The 20,870-nt window shown below is 40.3% G+C and overlaps 1 protein-coding gene across 1 annotated transcript in view; it reads left to right on the top strand.

The window, feature by feature from the left end:
* The window catches only part of LOC121288800 (putative ferric-chelate reductase 1), a 53,495-nt gene that overhangs the window by 8,657 nt on the left and 23,968 nt on the right, over positions 1 to 20,870 (top strand). The window contains exons 2-11 of the mRNA XM_041207527.1: positions 1,833 to 2,034; positions 4,007 to 4,164; positions 7,303 to 7,391; positions 8,602 to 8,770; positions 10,052 to 10,237; positions 11,064 to 11,165; positions 12,468 to 12,609; positions 15,942 to 16,055; positions 18,869 to 18,984; positions 19,400 to 19,486. Of these exons, the coding sequence (XP_041063461.1) occupies positions 1,833 to 2,034; positions 4,007 to 4,164; positions 7,303 to 7,391; positions 8,602 to 8,770; positions 10,052 to 10,237; positions 11,064 to 11,165; positions 12,468 to 12,609; positions 15,942 to 16,055; positions 18,869 to 18,984; positions 19,400 to 19,486 (1,365 nt within the window). The remainder of the gene's footprint in view (positions 1 to 1,832; positions 2,035 to 4,006; positions 4,165 to 7,302; positions 7,392 to 8,601; positions 8,771 to 10,051; positions 10,238 to 11,063; positions 11,166 to 12,467; positions 12,610 to 15,941; positions 16,056 to 18,868; positions 18,985 to 19,399; positions 19,487 to 20,870) is intronic.

The raw sequence follows: 20,870 nt of genomic DNA, 5'->3' as shown, positions 1-20,870 counted from the left end.
GTGTAGAAAACATTCCATTACTCCCAGCAGTTCTCTGGGTGTGACCATTAGTGAATTCCTTGGCAGTGGTTGAACTGTATGAAAGTATTAGTGACTTTTCTGAAATTGTTGTATAACCTTTCATCACCTTGTCCCCTTTATTATGGTGTAGACAACAACATTGACATGCGATGATCTGTGAACAACCTGTATTGTGCATCAGCAAGTCTCTCACTTCAGCATTAACTGTTGACCTTTTAAAAAGAAATTGGTGTTGAAAATGCTTTGTGCGGGCTCTACCAGTTTCCTGCCATAGCTATTGGTGGAGCCACCAGTGAAACAGTGTCATACAACTAAAGATGACCATTTTCCCTGATGCTCCACCAGAAATTTTGGCTGGGGGCCACTATAATTTCTGCAGAATTTCAGGATCATTGACACCAAACAAAATGCAGGCAGTCTGGTTATACCTGCAATGCTGGGAATCCGCAAAGATATGCTCCATATTGCATATATCTTCAGTGGGTGATTACTGGACAATGAAACTGCTTTAATGACTAGACAGCATACATTTGGACTTGAATATAATATTAATTGTATAAGTGTCTCAAAACACTTGATACAACAAATTACAAACATACTGACTGGTTTTATATAGGGGTAAATGGAACAAACATTCCATCCAAACCACATTCCAGACTATGTCATGAGATGAATAATTAATCCATCTGTTTTTAAGTGGTATTGATTACAAGAAGGAATGTTAGCCAGGATACACTTGGAGGCCTCAGTTCTGATTCTAATAGGACCATGGTAAGACTGTTAACATCCACTAGAATAGGCAAGCAGATCTTGGCTGAAAACTCATTGAAAGGGTGGTACCTCCAATGGTATTGTGATCCCTCCTTAGGAAGGATGTGAAGGTTGTAGCGAGGCTGCAGAAAATATTTATGTGAATTACTCATGGGATGAGGGACTTCAGTTACCTGAATAGATTGGAGAAGCTGGGGTTGTTCTCCTTAGAGGAAGAAAAGTTTGAGAGAAGATTTGATAGAAGTGTTCAAAATCATGAGACAGAGTAGATGGAAAGTAACCGTTCCTATTGGCAGAAAGTTGAGAACCAGAAACACTAATATAAAGTGAATGGCAAAAGAACCAATATGACATGAGGAAAATCTTTTTTACACGCGAGTGGTTAGAATTTAGAATGCACTGCCTGAGTCCGTAGTGGAGGCTAGATTTGACTATGCATTCAAGCCCTATTATACCGGGCAGCCCTCTTAATTTCTCTATGCTCCCGCTGTTGATCGTCCAGGCTTCATGCTACTTACTCAACTTGCTGCCACACATATCTTATCCAGCACAAAATCCCACATTCCTATCCCCTTTGTCTTTGTCAATTTCTAATATCTTCCACACTCTTGCATGATGCATAGCAGGAAGCTTTCCCAGTGTCCTGGCCAACACTTCTTGGACACTGGTCCTTCATCTTGCTGTGTAAATCGGCTCCCATTTGTGGCCTACCTACATGGCCTTTCCATGTCTGAAAGCCTTCTACTCTAAACAGGTCAGAAAGCTTTTATAATTTATTATTGTGCTGTTTTTATTATTGTTGGGCAACGGGAGATGGGCTTTCTTTAACTGGGCAGAGGAAGGACTGCCACTGACCAGATTGCTTTGTTCCAAGTATATTTTTTGTCACATGGTCCCATATTGGCTATGGTCTCAGAAACCCCTGGGCTGGCACACTCTGCATTTTAAAGGTGCACGGAGAATTCAGACTTCAAGGAATAAATAAGAGAAAATATCACTGTAACAAATGCAATATTTGATTGGTGTTTTTATCTTTTCAGATGAGGAGACATACTTGTTTTGTGCTGGCCTTCATTACTATCACCTTCCTGGTGTACGTCTCAGGATATTCTGATGGCAAAGTTAGTATGGCCTGTGGCTCCATGCTGCCTAAGCATGGTGCGAGCAGTGAACAGACAACAGATCCACCATATCAAATCATTGCAAGCAGCAGCTCCTTTAACCCAGGAGATATAATCCAAGGTACCATATTAGTGAATGTATCAAAACTGCTGTTGAAACTCTTTTTTCAACCAAAGTCTGTCTATAGCACGTCTAATTAAGAGTACAGATACTGTACTGTAAAGCATCATTTTTGTTTCATGTGAATTATACAAAACCTGCTTTTGCTTTTTTTTCTCCCTTTGAATGCTTTTCTGTGACTGAACAATTGGCAATTAATTCCTCTACGGTTATAAGGGTGAGTTACAAAATTCCACTCCAGATACTGTACCACATTTGATGGGAGCACATGTTGGAGACGTGTGTATGGAAATCAGCTTTGTCATTCTGGCTGTAGCCACAGATGTTCGCCCATCAGCCGATAACTTGTCATGACGATGTAGAAATTTACAAAAGAACTGAGCAAACAGCTGCGCATGGTCCAGAGTGATCCTCTACCCCTAGAACTCTGCCTTTACTTCAAAAAAAGGAAAATGCAGATTTAACACAGAGTGGCAATGTTGCATCAATTCAGGTTTTAGATGAATGAGCTTAAACCAGATTTGTGTTTCTGTTTCATCTCTACTTGTGATGCTCAGTATCTGTGAGTGTAGACTGCTGTCTCCTTGATTGAGATTGTATTACACAATGAAACCTGTAAATTTCAGTTACCTGGCATTAGCTATTATGTCTTTTTGCCAATATCCTTATTTTCAAAATGGTCATTGTATATACTGGAAAAATGTTCAGTAGAATGGGTAACTCTTTACCCAGCCTCCATGGCAGCAGAGTAACAGCATTGTGCATGTTTAGGGAGATAGTAATGTTACTGGACTAATAACACAAAAGCCCAGAGTAATGCTCTACAGACATGAGTTCAAACCCCATCACGGTAGCTGGAGGAATTTAAATTTGGTTAATTAATTTGGAATATAAAAGAAACTAGTTTCAATAATAATGATTATGCAAATCATGTAAAAATGGATCTGGTTCACTAATTTCCCTCAGGTGAGCCACCTTCAACTGACTGGTGTTGTGGGGTGTTGGTTACATTAGGGAAGGAAATCTACTGTCTTACCCCGTCTGGCCTGCATGTGACTTCAAACACACACCAATGTAGTTGGCTCTTAACTGCCCTCTGAAATGATATAGCAAGCTACTTGTAGTATAAGGGTCTAGCACACGGAAGGTTAATATGGGACTGAGTATAGTACCGCCTACACAGTGATGTAAGAGAACACATAACCCGACTTAGGGGTCAGTGTGGTGTTGGACAGAGCCTTGTGCAGACTTAAGCATGGCGACATCTCTTAGCTTACTGTGTATTTGTAAATAGTTCTAGTCGTTAAAAGAGACTTACAGTTAACCTGCTAAAACCTACGAAGACTTCATCAAACCTACTGAGATGTAACCAACACCCCACAACACCACTCAGTTGAAGGTGGCTCACCACCATCTCTTCAAGGGCAATTAAGGATGGGCATTAAATGCTGGCCTTAGTTAGCAATGCCCACATCCTGTAAAAGAATTTAAAAAATGCTGGCCTTGGCAGTGACACTTATATCCCATGAACAAATGTAAAGTGTTTGGTAAAGAGCTCTCCATTCCACAAAAGGCTTTTTGTCCACAAAACCTGCCTCTACTTTGCACTGATCTCACAAAAAATTGGGGGCAGAAAGAGAGACACCTGCCAAGGGAAATACCAATAATTCCAATTCAGTTAAAACCCCAGTCACAGCAGCTTTGCAACACACTGTGTTCCATATTTTAAATTGTAAAAGGGCTTGATGCATTGAAGGTGTCAGTAGGTTATCATTGTCAGCGTGCTTGGTTTTAGATGGTCGTTTGTATATTTTACAATGAAAGTTATTTGGGTCTTTCAATAAGTTTTTTTCTGCAGGTGTCAGTTGTTGTAGGTTTCACTGTATATATCTTTTCCAGATGAATCAGAAACTTATTTAAGGTGTATTAGTTAAAATAAAACACTTTCTTAAATTGGCATATATTGTTTAAGTGACGCTGCGAAGCAATCCAGGAATCGACTTCAAAGGATTTTTGCTGGAGGCTCGATCTGCTGATGCTTCAACATCTGTGACATTTCTTGGCACCTTCAGTATAACAAGTTCAAAAGCTCAGCTCCTCGACTGCCATGGTGATGGGATTACCTATAGGGTAAGCTGTTAGAAATGCTCATTACCTATTGGGATGGTGGCAACATTCTGGACTGTATTTTCCAGCAGTTAATAACAGATTTATTTCTAATACAATGTTATGCTTAGGTAAAGAATAATTTCGCAATTTTGAGTTATAAGTTACTCTCGGTGATAGTAGCAAACTTTAGCTGCAAAACTGGCATGGCCAGAAACCAGACATAGGTAGCATAATGTGCCCACTGTTGTAATATGGGTTCATTAGATGTCTTTTAAAAGCTCCAAATGCTGCCAGCCATGTCATATTATGGGTGTTAGTTGTTGTATCATTGATAAGAAGGTTTTATACTGTTTAAACATGAACCCTTTATCGGTAGTCTTTAACTATTTACAGATCCTAAGAATTGCTGTCATGGTGCTGCTCACCATGAAGGTTAGGCTGCTTGCAGAGTGTTCTCTATCTCCAGACTGTTCTCTCGTGGTCTATTACCATATGACTCTATACATCATACATGGGCGGTGCTATTCTCCAATCTCACATTAACCCTTGCCCTGCTGAGCACCTTTACGTTATAGTGGCATGCAGGCACAAAACACAACACCCACTGTTTCCAGTGTAGGTTGCATGCAAACTTTGTGCTGCCTGATGATTTGCCTAAAAACTATGTACAGCTAGCACTAAGTGAACTGCTAGTGGCTGCATGCCTGAGCAGTGGGCACTAAAACATGAGTGGCTAGTTTAAATCTCGCCTACACCAGTGAAAGCCAGTCTGTGCTGTTTAAAAAGAAGGTACTTTCTGACTGGATCAAGTTCTGGAACTGGTTGCAGAGAGAATGGGAACAAAAAGAACAATCAATTATGGGGCTACAGGGCAGAGAACATGCTCCATGTTCTGAAGCAGTGCTGAACCACCTTGGTGGAGGAGGTGCACAGAAAGAGAGAGGCCCTCTATCCACAGGGAGCGAGGAGGCCCTTCAAATGAACTATGTGGAGACAGTAGGACCAGAGGGCTATGATGGTCAATGCCAGCAGTCAAGCCTTGAGGATTTAGATACAGTGATCTGGATGGATCTTCCTTTCCTTTTCCCTCCTCAGCTGGTGGCAAAGTCTGTTCCTTCATAATTGATGAATCTGGACACACATTCTACCATGTGCTACAGGACTCATGAGAGTGGTCAGGCAGCAGAATTATTGCTAAGGACCCCAATGACCTGCTCGATCACATTTCATGTGACACTATTGCTTACATTGCATGTATGCTGGGCACATGAGCATGGGTTGTGCACTTCAGTCATCAACCATCTTCTCAGTGATGGTCCTTGTCATCCAGTAAATTTGCTGTGGAGGCTCAAATGCAAATGGCACACTGGATTGCCACAGAACAAAAGCATCATTACTGCTGCCAGGGTACCAGGCATTGACCTGCTTGATATGCTGCACCTGATCACACAACAATTGGGCATTGAGGGATTTCAATTCCTTTCAGTTGCAGTATATCTTAGAGTTTACATGTGCCACCACTGCAAAGTGATGTGCCTGCAGTTAGTGGCATCCTGCACCACGGGGAAGCCTGCAGTCCTCAAGAAGCTGCACTGAGTTCAACTTTTCATTTTGTTCTATTTTGGCTGCTGCAAGGGAATTAACCAACAGCATGGGAGTCACAAATTTATGGAATAAACTAAAGCTCTTGAGAACGGATAGGGTCTATTTAATGGTCATGATCTCAATTTTTAAAAATAATTCGCAGATCTCTAAGCTTTGTTTGCAGCTGTCTTTGAGAGTTAAGAAGCACACTGTATAGCCCAGCAGTCTCAATAATTGTTGACATTTCCTAGGGGCTGTTTATGAAAGTTTGGCTGAATTCCAAAAGCTACAATCATGTCAGAAAGGGTTCTGAATTCAAAGAATGCTTAACAGTTTAAAGAGACTATTAAGGCTTTAACTACCTTTGATATGATATGAACAGGAATATGTTTGTTTTTATAAGAGATTAACCACTTGCACTTAAAAAGTTTGAATGGACTTTCAAGAATAGGATAAAAACAAAAAACTGCGGATGCTGGAAATCCAAAACAAAAACAGAATTACCTGGAAAAACTCAGCAGGTCTGGCAGCATCAGCGGAGAAGAAAAAAGTTTTGAGTTCTGTTGAAGGGTCATGAGGACTCGAAACGTCAACTCTTTTCTTCTCCACCGATGCTGCCAGACCGGCTGAGTTTTCCCAGGTAATTCTGTTTTTGTTTTCAAGAATAAGAGTTTTTTTTAATATAGGGAAGACTGCCTTAGATTTATAGAGCTTTATGTTATTTCATCTCAACATGGCTCCTGAGGTCTGCCCATGGTGGATACTGGATAAGTTGACACGGAGGGTATAAGGGCTAAGCGGGTGAATGAGTGGCTTGATTTGGAACTGGGGCTATAAGGGCCATGGAATGGGTGGGGGACCATGAGTTGACATGCAGGTGGCATGGGTAGTGGGTGGGAGGATGGTGAAGGGGTGTGAGGGGTGAGGGCTAGAGGGCCGAAAAGCTCAATAGAACTAGAATGAAGTCCCAGGGAATTGAGATGAGCTTTTTAACTAACCTGCCTTGGCACTTAGCAGCCTGCATGATTGCCTATGCTCCAATTCCGTTTGTGGTGGCCTGATTCTATCCCGCACCTACCCTCTGCCTAGAACAAAGATCTCGCCTTTCGGGGGCCTTTCTACCGAAGTTCATGTGACGAACCAGGAAGTTTCCCAGCTTGGGTTACCCACCTTGGTAGCAAAAATCCAGGTGCTGGATTCCAAAAGTTAAATTACAAAGAGAAATTCCACAAACTAGGGTTATATTCCCTGGAATCTAGAAGATTAGAGGGTAACTTGATCAAAGTTTTCTAGATATTATGGGAAACTGACAAGAGTAGATGGAGAGACAATCTTTCCGCTTGGTCAGGAATCTAGGGCTAGGAAGCATAGTTTAAATATTAGAGCCAGCCCTTTCAGGAGTGGAGTGAGGAAACACTTCTACACACAAAGTGGGGAGAAATCTGGAACATTTGTTTCACAAGTAGCATTCAATCAATTGTTGATTTTAAATCTGAGATTGATAGATTATGCTAGGTGGCCTACTCCTGTTCCTTTGGCTCACATTGATGGGTTCATGTCTTCATTTCTTCACAGAAATCTGCTGTAAGTCAAACCTCAGCAATTAAAAAATCAGAGATTATCGTCAATTGGACTGCATCGGATACAGGCAACATTCAGTTCAGGTAAATTGCTTTGTATATATGTTATCACTTTTATTTTATGTTTGCTACCCTTCCCTTCCTTCATACCGTTTTCACCACTGCTCCCCCACCAAACAGAGATGGAAGAGAGGCAACCTCTTCCCAGCTTCTCACAATCTCGCTCATGAACTGATGGTGAACTTGAGCAAAGCAGTTTTTCCCCACCCATGAATTTTCCTATTCTTTCCTGAATGACCTACTGGTGTCTATCTCCAGATGTATGTCTTTCCCTTCCTCCCCAGTTTGGTTTCTCTCTTTTTCTCTCTCTACTTCCCCAGTTTATGTTTTCCTTTCTCCCTCTCTCTTCCCTTGTCAGTTTATTTGTTTCTCTCCCTATCTTCCTAGACCCCAAAGCCCCTATCCTCACAAACAGTAATGCAACCTGCTTCCAAATAGCCCAGGGTCCCAACAATTTGGCTTGGTTACAACCTGTGGCAGCTGTCACACTGCACATGCACAAACTGCTCGTACAAGAACAGCTTCTGCCAAATCACCCGTAACAGCGCTCTGGAGATCCATCATCAATTCCAAGAAATTCCTATCCAAAGCAGGAGGGTTGGGGGCTTTATGGCCCTACTGTGCCTCCTTCTTCAGGTACCATATCCTAAGAGGGCTTTGCTGACCATGGACCATCAGATTGATCCATAATTACTCTTGGCAAAATACTGCGGTGGTTTGCCATTGCCCTTTGGTGTATGGCTGACCAGGAAACTCTCCCACTCTTATCACCTGCCATTAGATATATTGGATGGATTTACAGGCTAATACTCAACCTGTTTGATACAGCTTCAATGGCTATCAAGTCCTAGAGTGGGACTTGAACCCAGAGCTTCTGGCTTAGAGACAGGGGTGATACCACTGCTTTACAAGACTTCCACCCTATTATACATGCAACTTAAAGCTAATCTATCTGCAGTATATCAGGCTGGCTATTCCCACTCTAAAATGAAAAATGGCAACTCTCCATATGAGCCCAACCACAGCCTCTTTATTAAAAAGAGAAACAAAAGTTGCAGCTGTTCTTCTTAAAAAGGAAAGTCCAATGAAAAGACCATTTACGAAGCCAGTTACTTTGGAGTATTCCTTTAGTTGGCAGGTTATTTAGTGGATTTTAGTAGACTTTTTAGTAGATCCACAGTTATGTTATAATAATAATGCCCTTTTAATTCTACATAGCATCTATGTTTTTTAGAGCTGCTGTTGTGCAAACATTTTCCAAGTTTTGGACTCAAGTCAAGAGTCAGATCATCGAAAGATCTGTCACCAGTGATTCTCCTACCACCATCAACACCTCGACTATTGTAACCAGTGTGTCTCCTACCATGACCACCCTTCTACAAACTGTCACTCAACCTCAGGGGGTCAGTTTAACCTCAAACTCCGATTTAAATGTGAATTCATTAAGTCATGATCATTTAATAAACATGAACTGTAATTTATTCTTCTCAGTAACCACAGCTGAAACAACTTAATTTGAATAAACAAGCATCAATGAGAGAACAAGGCGATTGAACTATGAAACCCCTTTCATAAAATAAGATAGCTAGCCTGCATGTCCTCTGGTTTTATTCCTTGTATAATCCTATTTTCTTACCCTCAATATGCATTTACATATCCGCCTTTCAAATCCAAATCCCTTTTAAATTATAGTCACTGTTTCAATTGCCATCTATTCTAATAATTGTGTAAAAAAAAATGCATCAAACTTCTCCTCGTTGTTTTGGTGATAATCCTGAGTCTATGCAACAACTCACTCCTCCTACCCTGTTACTGAATTTGCCAACCAATGAGAAATTCTATCATTTTGTACCCTGTCAAAACTTCAATGCTGTTGAAAACCTGTATTGGGTGCTCTCAACACCCTCCCCCAGTCTTCTTTCTTTTTGTTGTGGCACAACTCACAGCAGTCTGAACAGTGTCTATTTAAACATACACTACAGCAAACAGTCTACAGAATCTATTTAAACAAATTCTCTATGTACAATAGCAACATCTCCTTATAAAAGCAGGATGATTGCTCCAGCAAAATGCAGCGTGTGGGGGATAGTTGCATACAAATGTAGATTCGGACAACCAATCCCAATTGCTTTCATATGTGTGATTGGCAGGGGAGTTGCCCTATCATTTCCAGTCTGTTGGGGAACAGGAATATGACTGTATACAGCCTAGAACACACAATCTCATTTGTCTTTTTGTAGTCTTTACTACAGTATTCCAACATTTTTAAAGCTTAGTGTTTCTATAAGTCTAATTTTGACTGCTGTTTCACTCCCATGTTATCAATATTGTCATTTAGTGAATATACTACTTCACATTTCTTTAGTTTGGAACTGTGTTTGCTATCTTTCTTCCCATTCACCTTTGTGCTGCAATCATCCTCTGATTTACCATGCATTCTAATTTTTATATCATCATAAACTTCTGTATTCCCTTTCTTGAGTCAATGACACACTAAAATAAGATGTCCTAGAATAGGTCCGTGGAGCCTACATGTAAATGAAGAAATATTTGAAAGCAGAATAAACACCTGAAAGCTGCTTCACTGCAATCGGTCATTTTAAATGCCAGGGAACAGCATGATGTATGGCGTATATTGTACACACCATGTTGTTTACCACCACCTTCCTTCTGTTCAAGCTCAGATCTCTAGTGATGGATGCGGCACCACCAAGTTTTGCTTCAATAATCCTGCACGGTGTAATCCAGCCAGTGATGGGAACTGTTTCTTTATGTCATCCACTCCATTGGGTAAACAAGGTTTGCAATTTGAAATGAGTGGAAGGGCAACTGGCTACATCTCGATTGGCTTTTCAGATGACAAAATAATGGTAAGGAATCTTGGAAGAAGATATAATGTATTGGACGCAAGTTTAGGAGGTAGTTTGCCATTCATCAAAGTGAATGATATTCCTGGTTGATAGAGCTATATATAGTTTGCAGCAATTAGTGAGTATTGAAGTACCTGGCATGAATAGTTCCCCAATTGATGTTCCAAATGGCAAATAACCTTGATCTATGTGACTGACAATGAAGTTACCTGCTGAAGATCAGTGACAGAATAGTGGGTCTTCCTGTGTAGTTGAAATATCAGTGAAAGCACAAGTAATCCCCAAAAAAGTTAGGTTGCATTTTTCTTCCCTTTTGTTTCGCCCTTTACATATATTTACATACTTGCTTTTCAAATCCAAATCCCTTCTAAATGATAATCACGGTTTCAATTGCCATATATTCTAATAATGCTTGGTGTGAGAAAAATATTTGTTCTGGTGATAATCCTGAGTCTATGCAACAACTTGTTCCTCCTACCTTGTTTACTGATTTTGCCAACCAATGAGAAATTCTATCATTATACCTTTAATTAGATTAGCATAGGCGGAGAAATGGCAGAAGGTAACAAGGTTTCTTAACATTGGAAATATTCCTATAATGTGCTCTTTATCATCACAGAATATTACACTGGTTTCAGCAAGAATCTGCTTGTCACTTAACTCAAGATTGATTGGCTATTATAGACTAATGTGTTTGAAATTCCGAATAATGCAAATGCAAGTTAATGTGTTTGAATGACTTAAGATACCATACCTGACACGTTCCATGTGGTTTTTCTTTGTGTGAGGTATCCTGTCATTGACTATGGTTCCACTTTATACCTAGGGCAATGATGATAACTACATTTGTGGTAAGGACAACTCTGGAAATGTACAAGTGCAGCGTGCCTATTCCACAGGAAAAGAGCTTCCTCGCACAGAGCAGCTGGTAACCATCTTTGACTTGTACACAAATAGATTGTATACAAAGCATCACTGTGCTCTATAAACAATAGAGCCTGATGAAATGGTTCTGTTCTTGTGCTTTTGCACCTAAACTAGGGGTTGTGGGTTTGAGTACCGTACCAGGGATTGGGCTCACATTCTAAACTTGCACTCGAGTGCATGACTGAAAGATGACATTTTTAAAAAATTCTTTCATGGGATGTAGGCGTCACTAGCAAGGCCAGCGTTTGTTGCCCATCCCTAATTCCGCCAACTGCCACAATGGCATTTGAACCCTTATCCCCAAAACATTAGCTTGGGCTTCTGGATTACTAATCCAGTGACATAACCACTACGCCACTGTCTCCCCTTTTAACATATAATATTTATTCAGTAAATAATATATGGCTTGCAGTGCAATTTCTAATGGACAATCCATAAATTCATTATATGCTCCTGTATTGTGTTTCTGTTGCAATCTGTGGTCCTTTTATTATTTCATAGCAGTAGCAGGATCCATAGCTTTGTGATTCTCAGCTTCTAAAAGCCTCCTTGAAACACAAGGTAAAAGGCAGAGGGCAGAGCTTTGGACCATAACCTCGGTGTAGGGAACCCAATCCGCTCTGTATGGGAAACAGTCACCCAGCAATGATTTCACTGAATTGGCCAATTAGTGGCCAGAGGGTGTGCTTGGAATCCAATTAACAATGCTGAGCAGGCTCTTGAAGCTGGAGGGTCAACAGGACACCCTCCAGCAATGAAGAAGCTGCAGCCTGCCATTGCAGGCAATGGAATGGAAGGAGGCCCCTATCTTGTGGCACCATTTCAGCTACTTTTATAACTTTTAAATGAAAAAAAATATATCCACAGCTGCTGGGCCAAAATTTTGTGAGTGCAGACTGTGGCTGCAGCTGTGAATAGGCAAACAGAGTGGGCCTCACAGTGCGCCAGGAGTGCTGGTCCTCTGGTCTGCTGACAAGAGACTGCTTCCAGGCAGCTGACCCAATTCCCAATGCCATGTGGGCCCACAGAACGACTAGAAAATTCCAGTCAGCCTTGGACAATTGGCCTTAATAGACCAGTTACTTACCTTAATTGGCTAGCTGCCAATTGTAGGCAAGTTGCCCTTCCATCCCCGATCCCACCTCTGGGAAAATGCCCTGGGGATGGGATAGTGCTGGCATGCTGTCTGGTGTGTGAATTTACACACATGCCACCATGTAACCTGCTGCAATATGGTGGTAAAAATTCTGCCCATAATGTTCGTTCATGACCATGCAAGATAACAATGATCACTCATACACAGGGTGAAGTGAACAATGTACATACTGCCGATGTAAATGGAGTCATTCAGTGCTCATTCATCACAAGAAACAACATTTCGATAGTACAAAGAGCTTCTAACAACCTGTACTACTTATTCTTTGCGTATGGGCCTTCTGCTGGTGGTAAGTACTACAGTGAGATTCAGAATAAACAATTCTGTTTCATGTCTTTTAAATTCAATGCAGCATTCAAATACAGTGTGTTCTGTATAAAGCATTAGATAAGAAATTGATTTAATATGGAAAACACTTTCATCACATGTATCTTAAAGCACTTCTCGGCTTATCATTCACAGCTTGATGCTTTTCCTCAATAGTAGAATTAAACTATTAATCTTTCAGGTTAAACTCTACCTACTACATGCATTTGTTTCCATGTAAGTATGGAAAACGCATTTTAAACGTTTGGTATTTGATACATTGGCTCAGATTTTGCATTAGGAATAATGGCAAAATGGTCAGCATTTGCTGTCATGACTCCTCCAAAACTGACAGCGACTGGAGTCTGCAGTTAAACATGAGAATTCAGAAGTTGCTGTCGGCCATTCTCTCATTGGATGTGGTGTTAAAATCCCCCCCATTTGCAAATCAGATATAAATCTTTGAACTGCTAAGAACTTGCTTTTTTATATCAGTTTTTATTTTCTTTATTCTTTCACAGGATGTGGGTGGCAAGGCCAGCATTTGTTGCCCATCCCTAATTGCCCTTTGAACTGAGTGGCTCACTAGGCCACTTAGGAGCCAACCTCATTGCTGTGGGTCTGGAGTCACATGTAGGCCAGACAAGGATGGGACAACAGATTTCCTTCCTTCCATAAGGGACATTAGTGAACCAGATGGGTTCTTATGACAATCAGTGATAGCTTCATGATCACCACTACTGAGACTAGCTTTCAATTCTGGCGCTTTTATTAATTGAATTTAAATTCCACAAGCTACCATGATGAGATTTGAACCCATGGCTTTGGTGTGTGCATTGTTAGTCCAGTGACATTACCACTACATCACTGTCTCCCTTGTAGTCTTGTTGTAAATATCCTTTAAAAAGTTAGACCTTGTTGAATGAGATGTAACTGGGTTTTTAATAGTGTACCAAGTTCATAATTACTACTGAGCAAGCTCTCTGGCCCATCAAAACATATTTTATATTTGTGAAAAATCAAATTTCTCCATTATGATAAAAAATATCAACTTCTTAATTTTGAAAGCTTGTTTGTGATATTTCAGCTTCTACGTTCATCTCATGTGTATGTCCCATTCATTGATTTCACTTTCTGTGAAATTTAAAATAAAGGTGAAAAATTCTGAGCATTTTACTTACTGGTTTGCTCTCTGTGAGATTACATCAATATAATTGGCTGCTTACCCTGCTTGATGACATCACTGTTCCTAGATGCCTGGAGCTCGCTTTGATTTGGCACCGGATTCAAACTACTGAAGGGAAAGGAGAAGTCCACACCACAGAGATAATTAGGTCTTTGTGAGCAGGCTTCTTCAATATTAATGGCAAACACTGTCACTGCCACTGACTTCAAAATCCTGGCCATGCATGATTCTAGTATGTTGTGGACAGTTGACTGGTCTATGCTTTTGTGAATTTTTTGTTGAAGGAGGGAAGAGAGCAGAGTATGATGAACAGAGTGTGGATTGGTGAATTATATTTTCACCTAATATCTTTATAAACTGAGTTGTACATTATCATTGGTACAGGAAGAAAGTGAAAATTGTGCAAATATATATGCAACATATAATGTGACGCAGTAGATTGCACTCTCACCTTTGACTCAGAAGGTAGTGGGCTTGAGTCTCATTCCAGACACTTGAGCACAAAAATCTAGACACTCCAGAGCACTGCTGTCAGAGGTGTTGCCTTTTGGATGAGACATTAAGCCTCATCTACTCTCTCCAGTGAACCCAGAGCATTCTGGATGCTCAGTTGTTGAGTATACTCAAGTCAGAGCTTGATTAGATTTTGGATACTGAAGGATATGGGTATAATGTGGGACGGTGTGGCTGAGGTAGAAGATCAACCATGATGTTATTGAATGACAGAGCAGACTTGGAAGGCTGAATGGCTTACTCTGGCTCCGATTTCTTATGTTTTATGTTCTAAATGAGTTCTTCCTGGTACCCTGGTCAATAATTATTCCTCAATCAACATCACTAAAACAGATTTGTGGTTTTCACGTGCTGTTTGTGGACCATGCTGTGCACGAATTGGCTGCATTTCCTACATTACAGCAGTGACTGCACTTCAAAAAGTACTTCATTGGCTGTAAAGCACCTTAGAACCTCCTGATGTTGTGAAAGATGCTATAAAATGTAAGTCTTTCTCTTCCCTCTTTTTCTCTGTCTCTCTCATTTTCTCTCTTTCTCCCTTACTCTCCCTAACATCCCAAGATGCTACTCAGTTGAAATGAATACTCAAGAGTAGTATGTAAAAAGGAATTAAGGAATTTTTCAGGCCTAGAAATGTAAAATTTGAAGAGAATTTAAAGGTAAAGAAAGAGCAATAATGAGACGGAGTTCCAGGGAAGTGATGTACAGAAAAATAAGGCCACAGGCACAAGGTGGGATATAAAGTTGGAGGTGGTTCCAGAGTTTAGGTGTAGCAAGGCCATGGAAGAATTTGTAAAGTGATGCAATGAAGTTGAAGAGGATCAGAGTAATGGGCAGGCAGAAACATGGTGTAGAACTGGAAATGGACAGCAAAGCTTAGGACCGACTGGAGTTTGTTGTAGAATGGGATGCCAATTAAGAGGATGTTGGAATAAGTCTGGAGACAAAGATGATATTCTGTCACTGGAATGAAAGATAAGGCAAAGGCCAGCAATACTTCATGGGTGAAAGTAGTGATGGAGAGAATGTAGTTTAAGTTCAAAGTCCAAATCTAATGAGCAACTATCTGGGGCTGACTTGAGAGACAGGAGAAGGCCATGAAAAAATTTGGTAGGAGTTGACCTGGAAGAAATCAGCATTGACAATGTTTAATTGGAGAAAGTTGTGTCTCATCCATAGCTTGCTGATGGACAAGCTACTTGACAACACCCATAATGCTGGTATTGGAGAAGTAGAATTCAGTGTTATTGGCATTCCTGTGGAAATGCCCCATGCCAATAAATAATGTAAAGGTTGATGAGGAAGCCAAAGGTGGAAAGGTGGAGCACTTTTGAGATAACTAAAGCTCAAAGCCATTTCTAGGCATGTATTGGTTGTGTTGGAACAGAAAGAAATGGAACCAAGTAAGGGCGATCACAAAGAGGTGGATTGTTGATGAATGGTAGTGGTAAGATGGAAAGGTTGACCATGTTAAGTGACAGAGAAATAATGTGCTTGGTAGCAATTGCGAAGTATGTTGTTGGTAAATACTGACAATTTAGGTGTCATTGTGAGTTCTTTTGAACAAAGAATTACCTACTCCTAGCATGCATTTAAACTTATTGTATATATTTCAGGACAAATAAGAAAGCATCCAGAGATCCCATTCATTTCAGAAGAGAAAGTAGATGTTAGCGTTATACAGTCAGCTTCAGGGAACAACGGCAGATCCATCCTCACCAAGGTTCATGGTAAGGAATGTGAAAGCAGGTTCATGTCATGTTCTTCTATTTGTTGTAAATGTACCAATCACAGGATAAGGATTGGTGAAACAATAATGTGAGTTCTTTATTTGGAGATAAGACAATGTACAGATAATGTTAACTATTCTGCTGATGTAGACTGAACACAGGTCATCAAACAAATGCATCACATCCTGTTGAGGTGGTAGTAATTGACAGCAGTTTAAGATATGCTCCCTTACAGGTAAATGTACATCATATCATAACAGTTTATAACTGTTACTACTACACCTAAGTGAATTCAATTATCAATGTTGGGTCAAAAATTATTTTTACTGTGAATTGTAGCTAAACACAAAGTATCTCGTGTACCAAATTCTTTTCAATGTGACTATACATTTGACAATTTAGCTCTCTGGCACAGATCAAAATTGTAACTGTTTATGCTTAATAAGCTGTTATGTGACACTTTTTCTGAAAGACAAGCGTGGCACTGTAGACATTATGAGTTTGATATATGGGCCTGTCAGGAGCAACCTCACATGTTGATGCAGCCAGCAATAATGGCTCCCTTTTGGTGACATGATGGCATTTTTTTTCATTGAGAAATAAAGGGAAAGGCCCAAGGCCCATCAAACAGGATATTCAGTTGTAAAGAGTGAAAGAGATGAGATAAATTGTGAAGCAGGGAATTGGTGATTCCAAGCTTGGGTTTCCACAGTCTGAAAAGTATAGGATGATGGAAAATTGAGATTTGCGAAAAGATTATTGCGCATCCTTCCCACAATCCACTTTTATGTTGTGATTTTAGATTGAGGACCACTGCCAAATGCATTTAACCATTAATTTACAATTCTCTAGGTTGGATCCAGGATTTATATGTTCTCATTAAGTTTGTGGCACAGTGAATGCCTCACAACAGAGTATAAATATAAAAATAGCCAAGATTCATTATAACTGTGAGGCTTTTAAGGGACTGAGTGTGTGGATAATTTTGGGACTCAACACAATGCATTTTGATTGTCTTATATGTTTCACCTGAAGCAGATCTATGTTATTACATTGTCCATCTACTAGAAGCTGAAATATATTGGCCAATTTCCCCAGTGGGGGAAGCGACATCGTAAACGAGGCGTTTTGGTAAACCGATAGTTTAAAGTCTGACTAATGTAGGCAATGAAATGGCTTGAAAGGATCTTGCATTGCAAAATAGGTGGCTCAACCCTGATTTCTTCTTCGGTTTGTTTTTCAGTTTTTATTAAGCAATCAACCATTTTGTGTCAGATACTGTTTTCAGTGCTTTCCCTTAGAGCAAAAACTCTAAAGGAATAAGGTCTCACTCAGTCTACAACATAGTAGTCCCAATTAAGTGGCCTGTGTTTCCTCCATGCATGACACCCAGCTAGGTGCACTAGATCACAGAATTATCCCTTATAACCCTGCTGATCCTCTCTACCCAAGTGTAAAAATTATATCATAATCATACATCAACAGTTAAGTATTTTACAGCCATTTAGTCAGGCTTTTGCTTCAGTGAATATTTGCAGAGTTCACTTTTTGACTTCAGAAAGAAAAACAAAGCCCAAAAGTTCTGAAGCAATTTTACAGCTTTCTAGTTTGACCTGGGGAGTAAAACGAGGAGACCTATATCTGCGGTTTGCTGTTTGTCCAAACTAAATATTTAACACTGAATGGAGTAGTGTCTTGCATCACATCTAGCAGATTGTGGTTTTCCAAAGTTGATTTTTATATTTGCAAGCCTATAATAGACTTCTTGTGTGAGATTTTAACTCACACAAAACACATTCACTTAAACAGAATTAAAGTCAGGCCCTATGCATGTATCCGGTTTGTTTCCATAACTAAAGGCGTTTTTACATGGAAGGATTATTAGCCTCTCAGTCGTCTACCAGAAGAATTGGTGGACTAGCTTTGCTTTGCCCGGCCTACCTTTTGAATTCCCAATCCTGGGTGATGTTATTAGCTCCCACCAGCTAATAGGCATTGGAGGCCCACAAGCCTTCTCACCATGACAAGGTTCTAGGGGAGGACTTTTAGCATAAAAATATCACAAGGCATTGTACAGAAAAGAAGATTGAAATGAACAAATATTAATTGAGAATGGGAAAACTTGAGAAGGTGGCCAAGGAAGGGAAGGAAGGCTTTCCCACCCCACTGCCAATTGAGCTTTAATGGCTCACTTAAGGGCCTCCTCTCGCCGCCACTGGTATTAACCTAGGGGTCTTGCCTTACAAGAAGCCCTAAAAGCAAACTCTATCAGAGTTGCCGCGGGCTTCCAAGGGATGGTTCCTCATTGTCAGGTACTCAGTGCCTAATAAAGGGAGCTGGCATCGAAAGAGAGGGGCTGCTGTTGTGAGCCATACCCCTGCCCCCCCCACGACCCCACAACTCGATACCCCCATCCTGCCAATGCTCACTTGTGACCTGTGTCCCTTAATGATCCTAGGCCTCAGTGGGGGTGCATTACCGGCAACTTCTCTCCAATGGTTTTGCCAAGCAATGCACAACTACCAACCTCGAATTGGCCAGCATCTCTAAGGGAATGGGATTTCTGCCCACAGGTCCCTTGATCCTGAGGAAGGCCTGCTGTTGCCCAGCTAAGTGCCTGACTGACACTCAATTCGACTGGCCTTCCTCAGAGGAGGCAAATTGGAGCTCTCGTTGGCAGATGAGATTCTGCCAACGATTTAATTCTGCCCATTAAATCTGCAAGGAACAGAGGGAGATAATGTTGCAGAGGTCTTGGTAATGGATGGGACTACCAAAAATATATAAAGCCCTACCATGTTTCTATTTTAAAGGTGCACTGATGTTAATAGCCTGGATGACAACTGGAAACATTGGAATGATAATTGCTAAGTTCTTTAGGAGCATTGGAGGCAGTAGGAAAATTTTGGGCAAGGATATTTGGTTTCAGGTAAACTTGGAATTTGGATTATTTGCTTTCAGAATTGCCAACAAAATTGGTTCATTATTTAGCCCTGACCATGTTTAAATTCATTCTCATTTGTTAGAAATGTCCATTCTGGTAGAATTTTGGCACTGGACCATGCCTTTGATTAAGAAATGAAGTAACTTTGTAGCCATGTTAATTTACTGTTAGATCTTCCATTTTATTACTAATTACTTTATTACTAATTTATAGTTTCAATTGTTTATCCTTTAGACAATGGTTTGTTCCACAGCCAGAGACTTTTGGGAACAGCAATTATTTTCTTGGGGAAATGTTTGCTAATCATTGCTGGTGCATGTTGTTGTGAAGTTTGTACATGTATTTTAAGCTTATACAGAATGAAAACAATATATTAAATGGGTGTGTTTTTTTTTGTTAGCTACATTCGTTTCTGATGGTGCTAACTGTTGCTGCAACAATCATTGGCTTTGTGCTGATATTTGTGAAGGAGAAAGGTTGGAGTTCTGTAAGTTCTCATGTTTTAAAACAAGCAATCTGATGAGAAGCATAAAATCATTTTTTAAATATTGTTTAATGTTGATATCATTATCTTATCAGTAGTACATCAGCATCAAAAGCGAAGTTATAATGCAATCACTATTTTCTTGCTTGACTCTAGCTTCAGAATATTATTTCATCGTATTTTTAAAAATTCATTCATGGGATGTGGGCTTTGCTGGCTGGGCCAGCATTTATTGCCCATCACTAGTTGCTCTTGAGAAGGTGGTGGTGAGCTGCCTTCTTAAACCGCTGCAGTCCATATGGTGTAGGTACACACAGTACTGTTAGGAGGGGAGTTCCAGGATTTTGACCCAGCAACAGTTTCTTGCAACATACGCAGTTCCTGTGTGACAATTTTTATCAGCTGTTATGACACAATGCTTGGTATGTTTGAAGTTATTCTTACTTATGCTATTTTTGATAAGCAAATGGTCAAGTCTCTTCAAATTACCGTCATTCTTGAGTCATTGAATTTTGGTCTTCCCGTCAGTGGTGGCACTAGTTCACCTCCAAAAAGTGATCACCTGTGCAATTTAAATCCAGCCTCTGGGGAGCTGATTTACTGACTTTCTATTCCATACTCAGCAATGCCCCCCAGCCCCTGCCCCAATGCTTACCTCTTAATTCTGCCAACTGTGAGCCTCACTCCCAGCTACATTTTTTTTTAACTTATCACTGAGCACTAGTCAGGGAATTTGCTTTTCTGGTCAAGTCATTCCTGACCAGAAATGTTGGTCATTCCCTCTTGCTATATCCTGACCTCACTCTTTTAAGCCCCGCTGGCTTACTACTGGGACCTTCTGTGATATACTCCCATCACATGATAAACTGACACTGGCAGTGGGGGGGATGGTTTGTAATTATTTTCAAAAGGCATTTGATGAGGCACCCAAAAGTAGATTTATGACTAAAGTCAAAGTATGAGGAGTCAGGGGACAGGTAACAAAATGAATAGGAAGCTGGCTGTGAAACAAAATAAATAGAGTAGGGGTTAAAGGTAACTACTCAGACTGGCAAAAGATAGGAAAGAAGTGGTGTTCCATAGGGATTGCTGTCAGTGGCATGCATAGCTCACAATTTTCATTTGGAATTTCGAAGTACAATTCAAAATTTTGCAGATGCCCCAACCCGGCAGTGCAGTTAACACAAAGGAAGAATGTGACAAAATACAAAAAGACTTTAATAAGCTAGCAGAATGAGCATGTAGAATGTAATTGAGAAATTAATTTTAAAACAGGCAAGTATGTATGAGGGGATGTGTTTTTGAAGGAATGAAGAGGCCACTTAATTCTTGGATAGTGAGCCTGAATATAGGACCTAGGGTTACACATTCACAAATCACTAAATGT

Source organism: Carcharodon carcharias, chromosome 16, assembly GCF_017639515.1.
Source record: "Carcharodon carcharias isolate sCarCar2 chromosome 16, sCarCar2.pri, whole genome shotgun sequence".
NCBI classification, from domain to species: Eukaryota; Metazoa; Chordata; class Chondrichthyes; order Lamniformes; family Lamnidae; genus Carcharodon; species Carcharodon carcharias.
The sequence above is the reverse complement of the archived record's forward strand: the minus strand, read 5'-3'. Positions and strand labels throughout refer to the sequence as shown.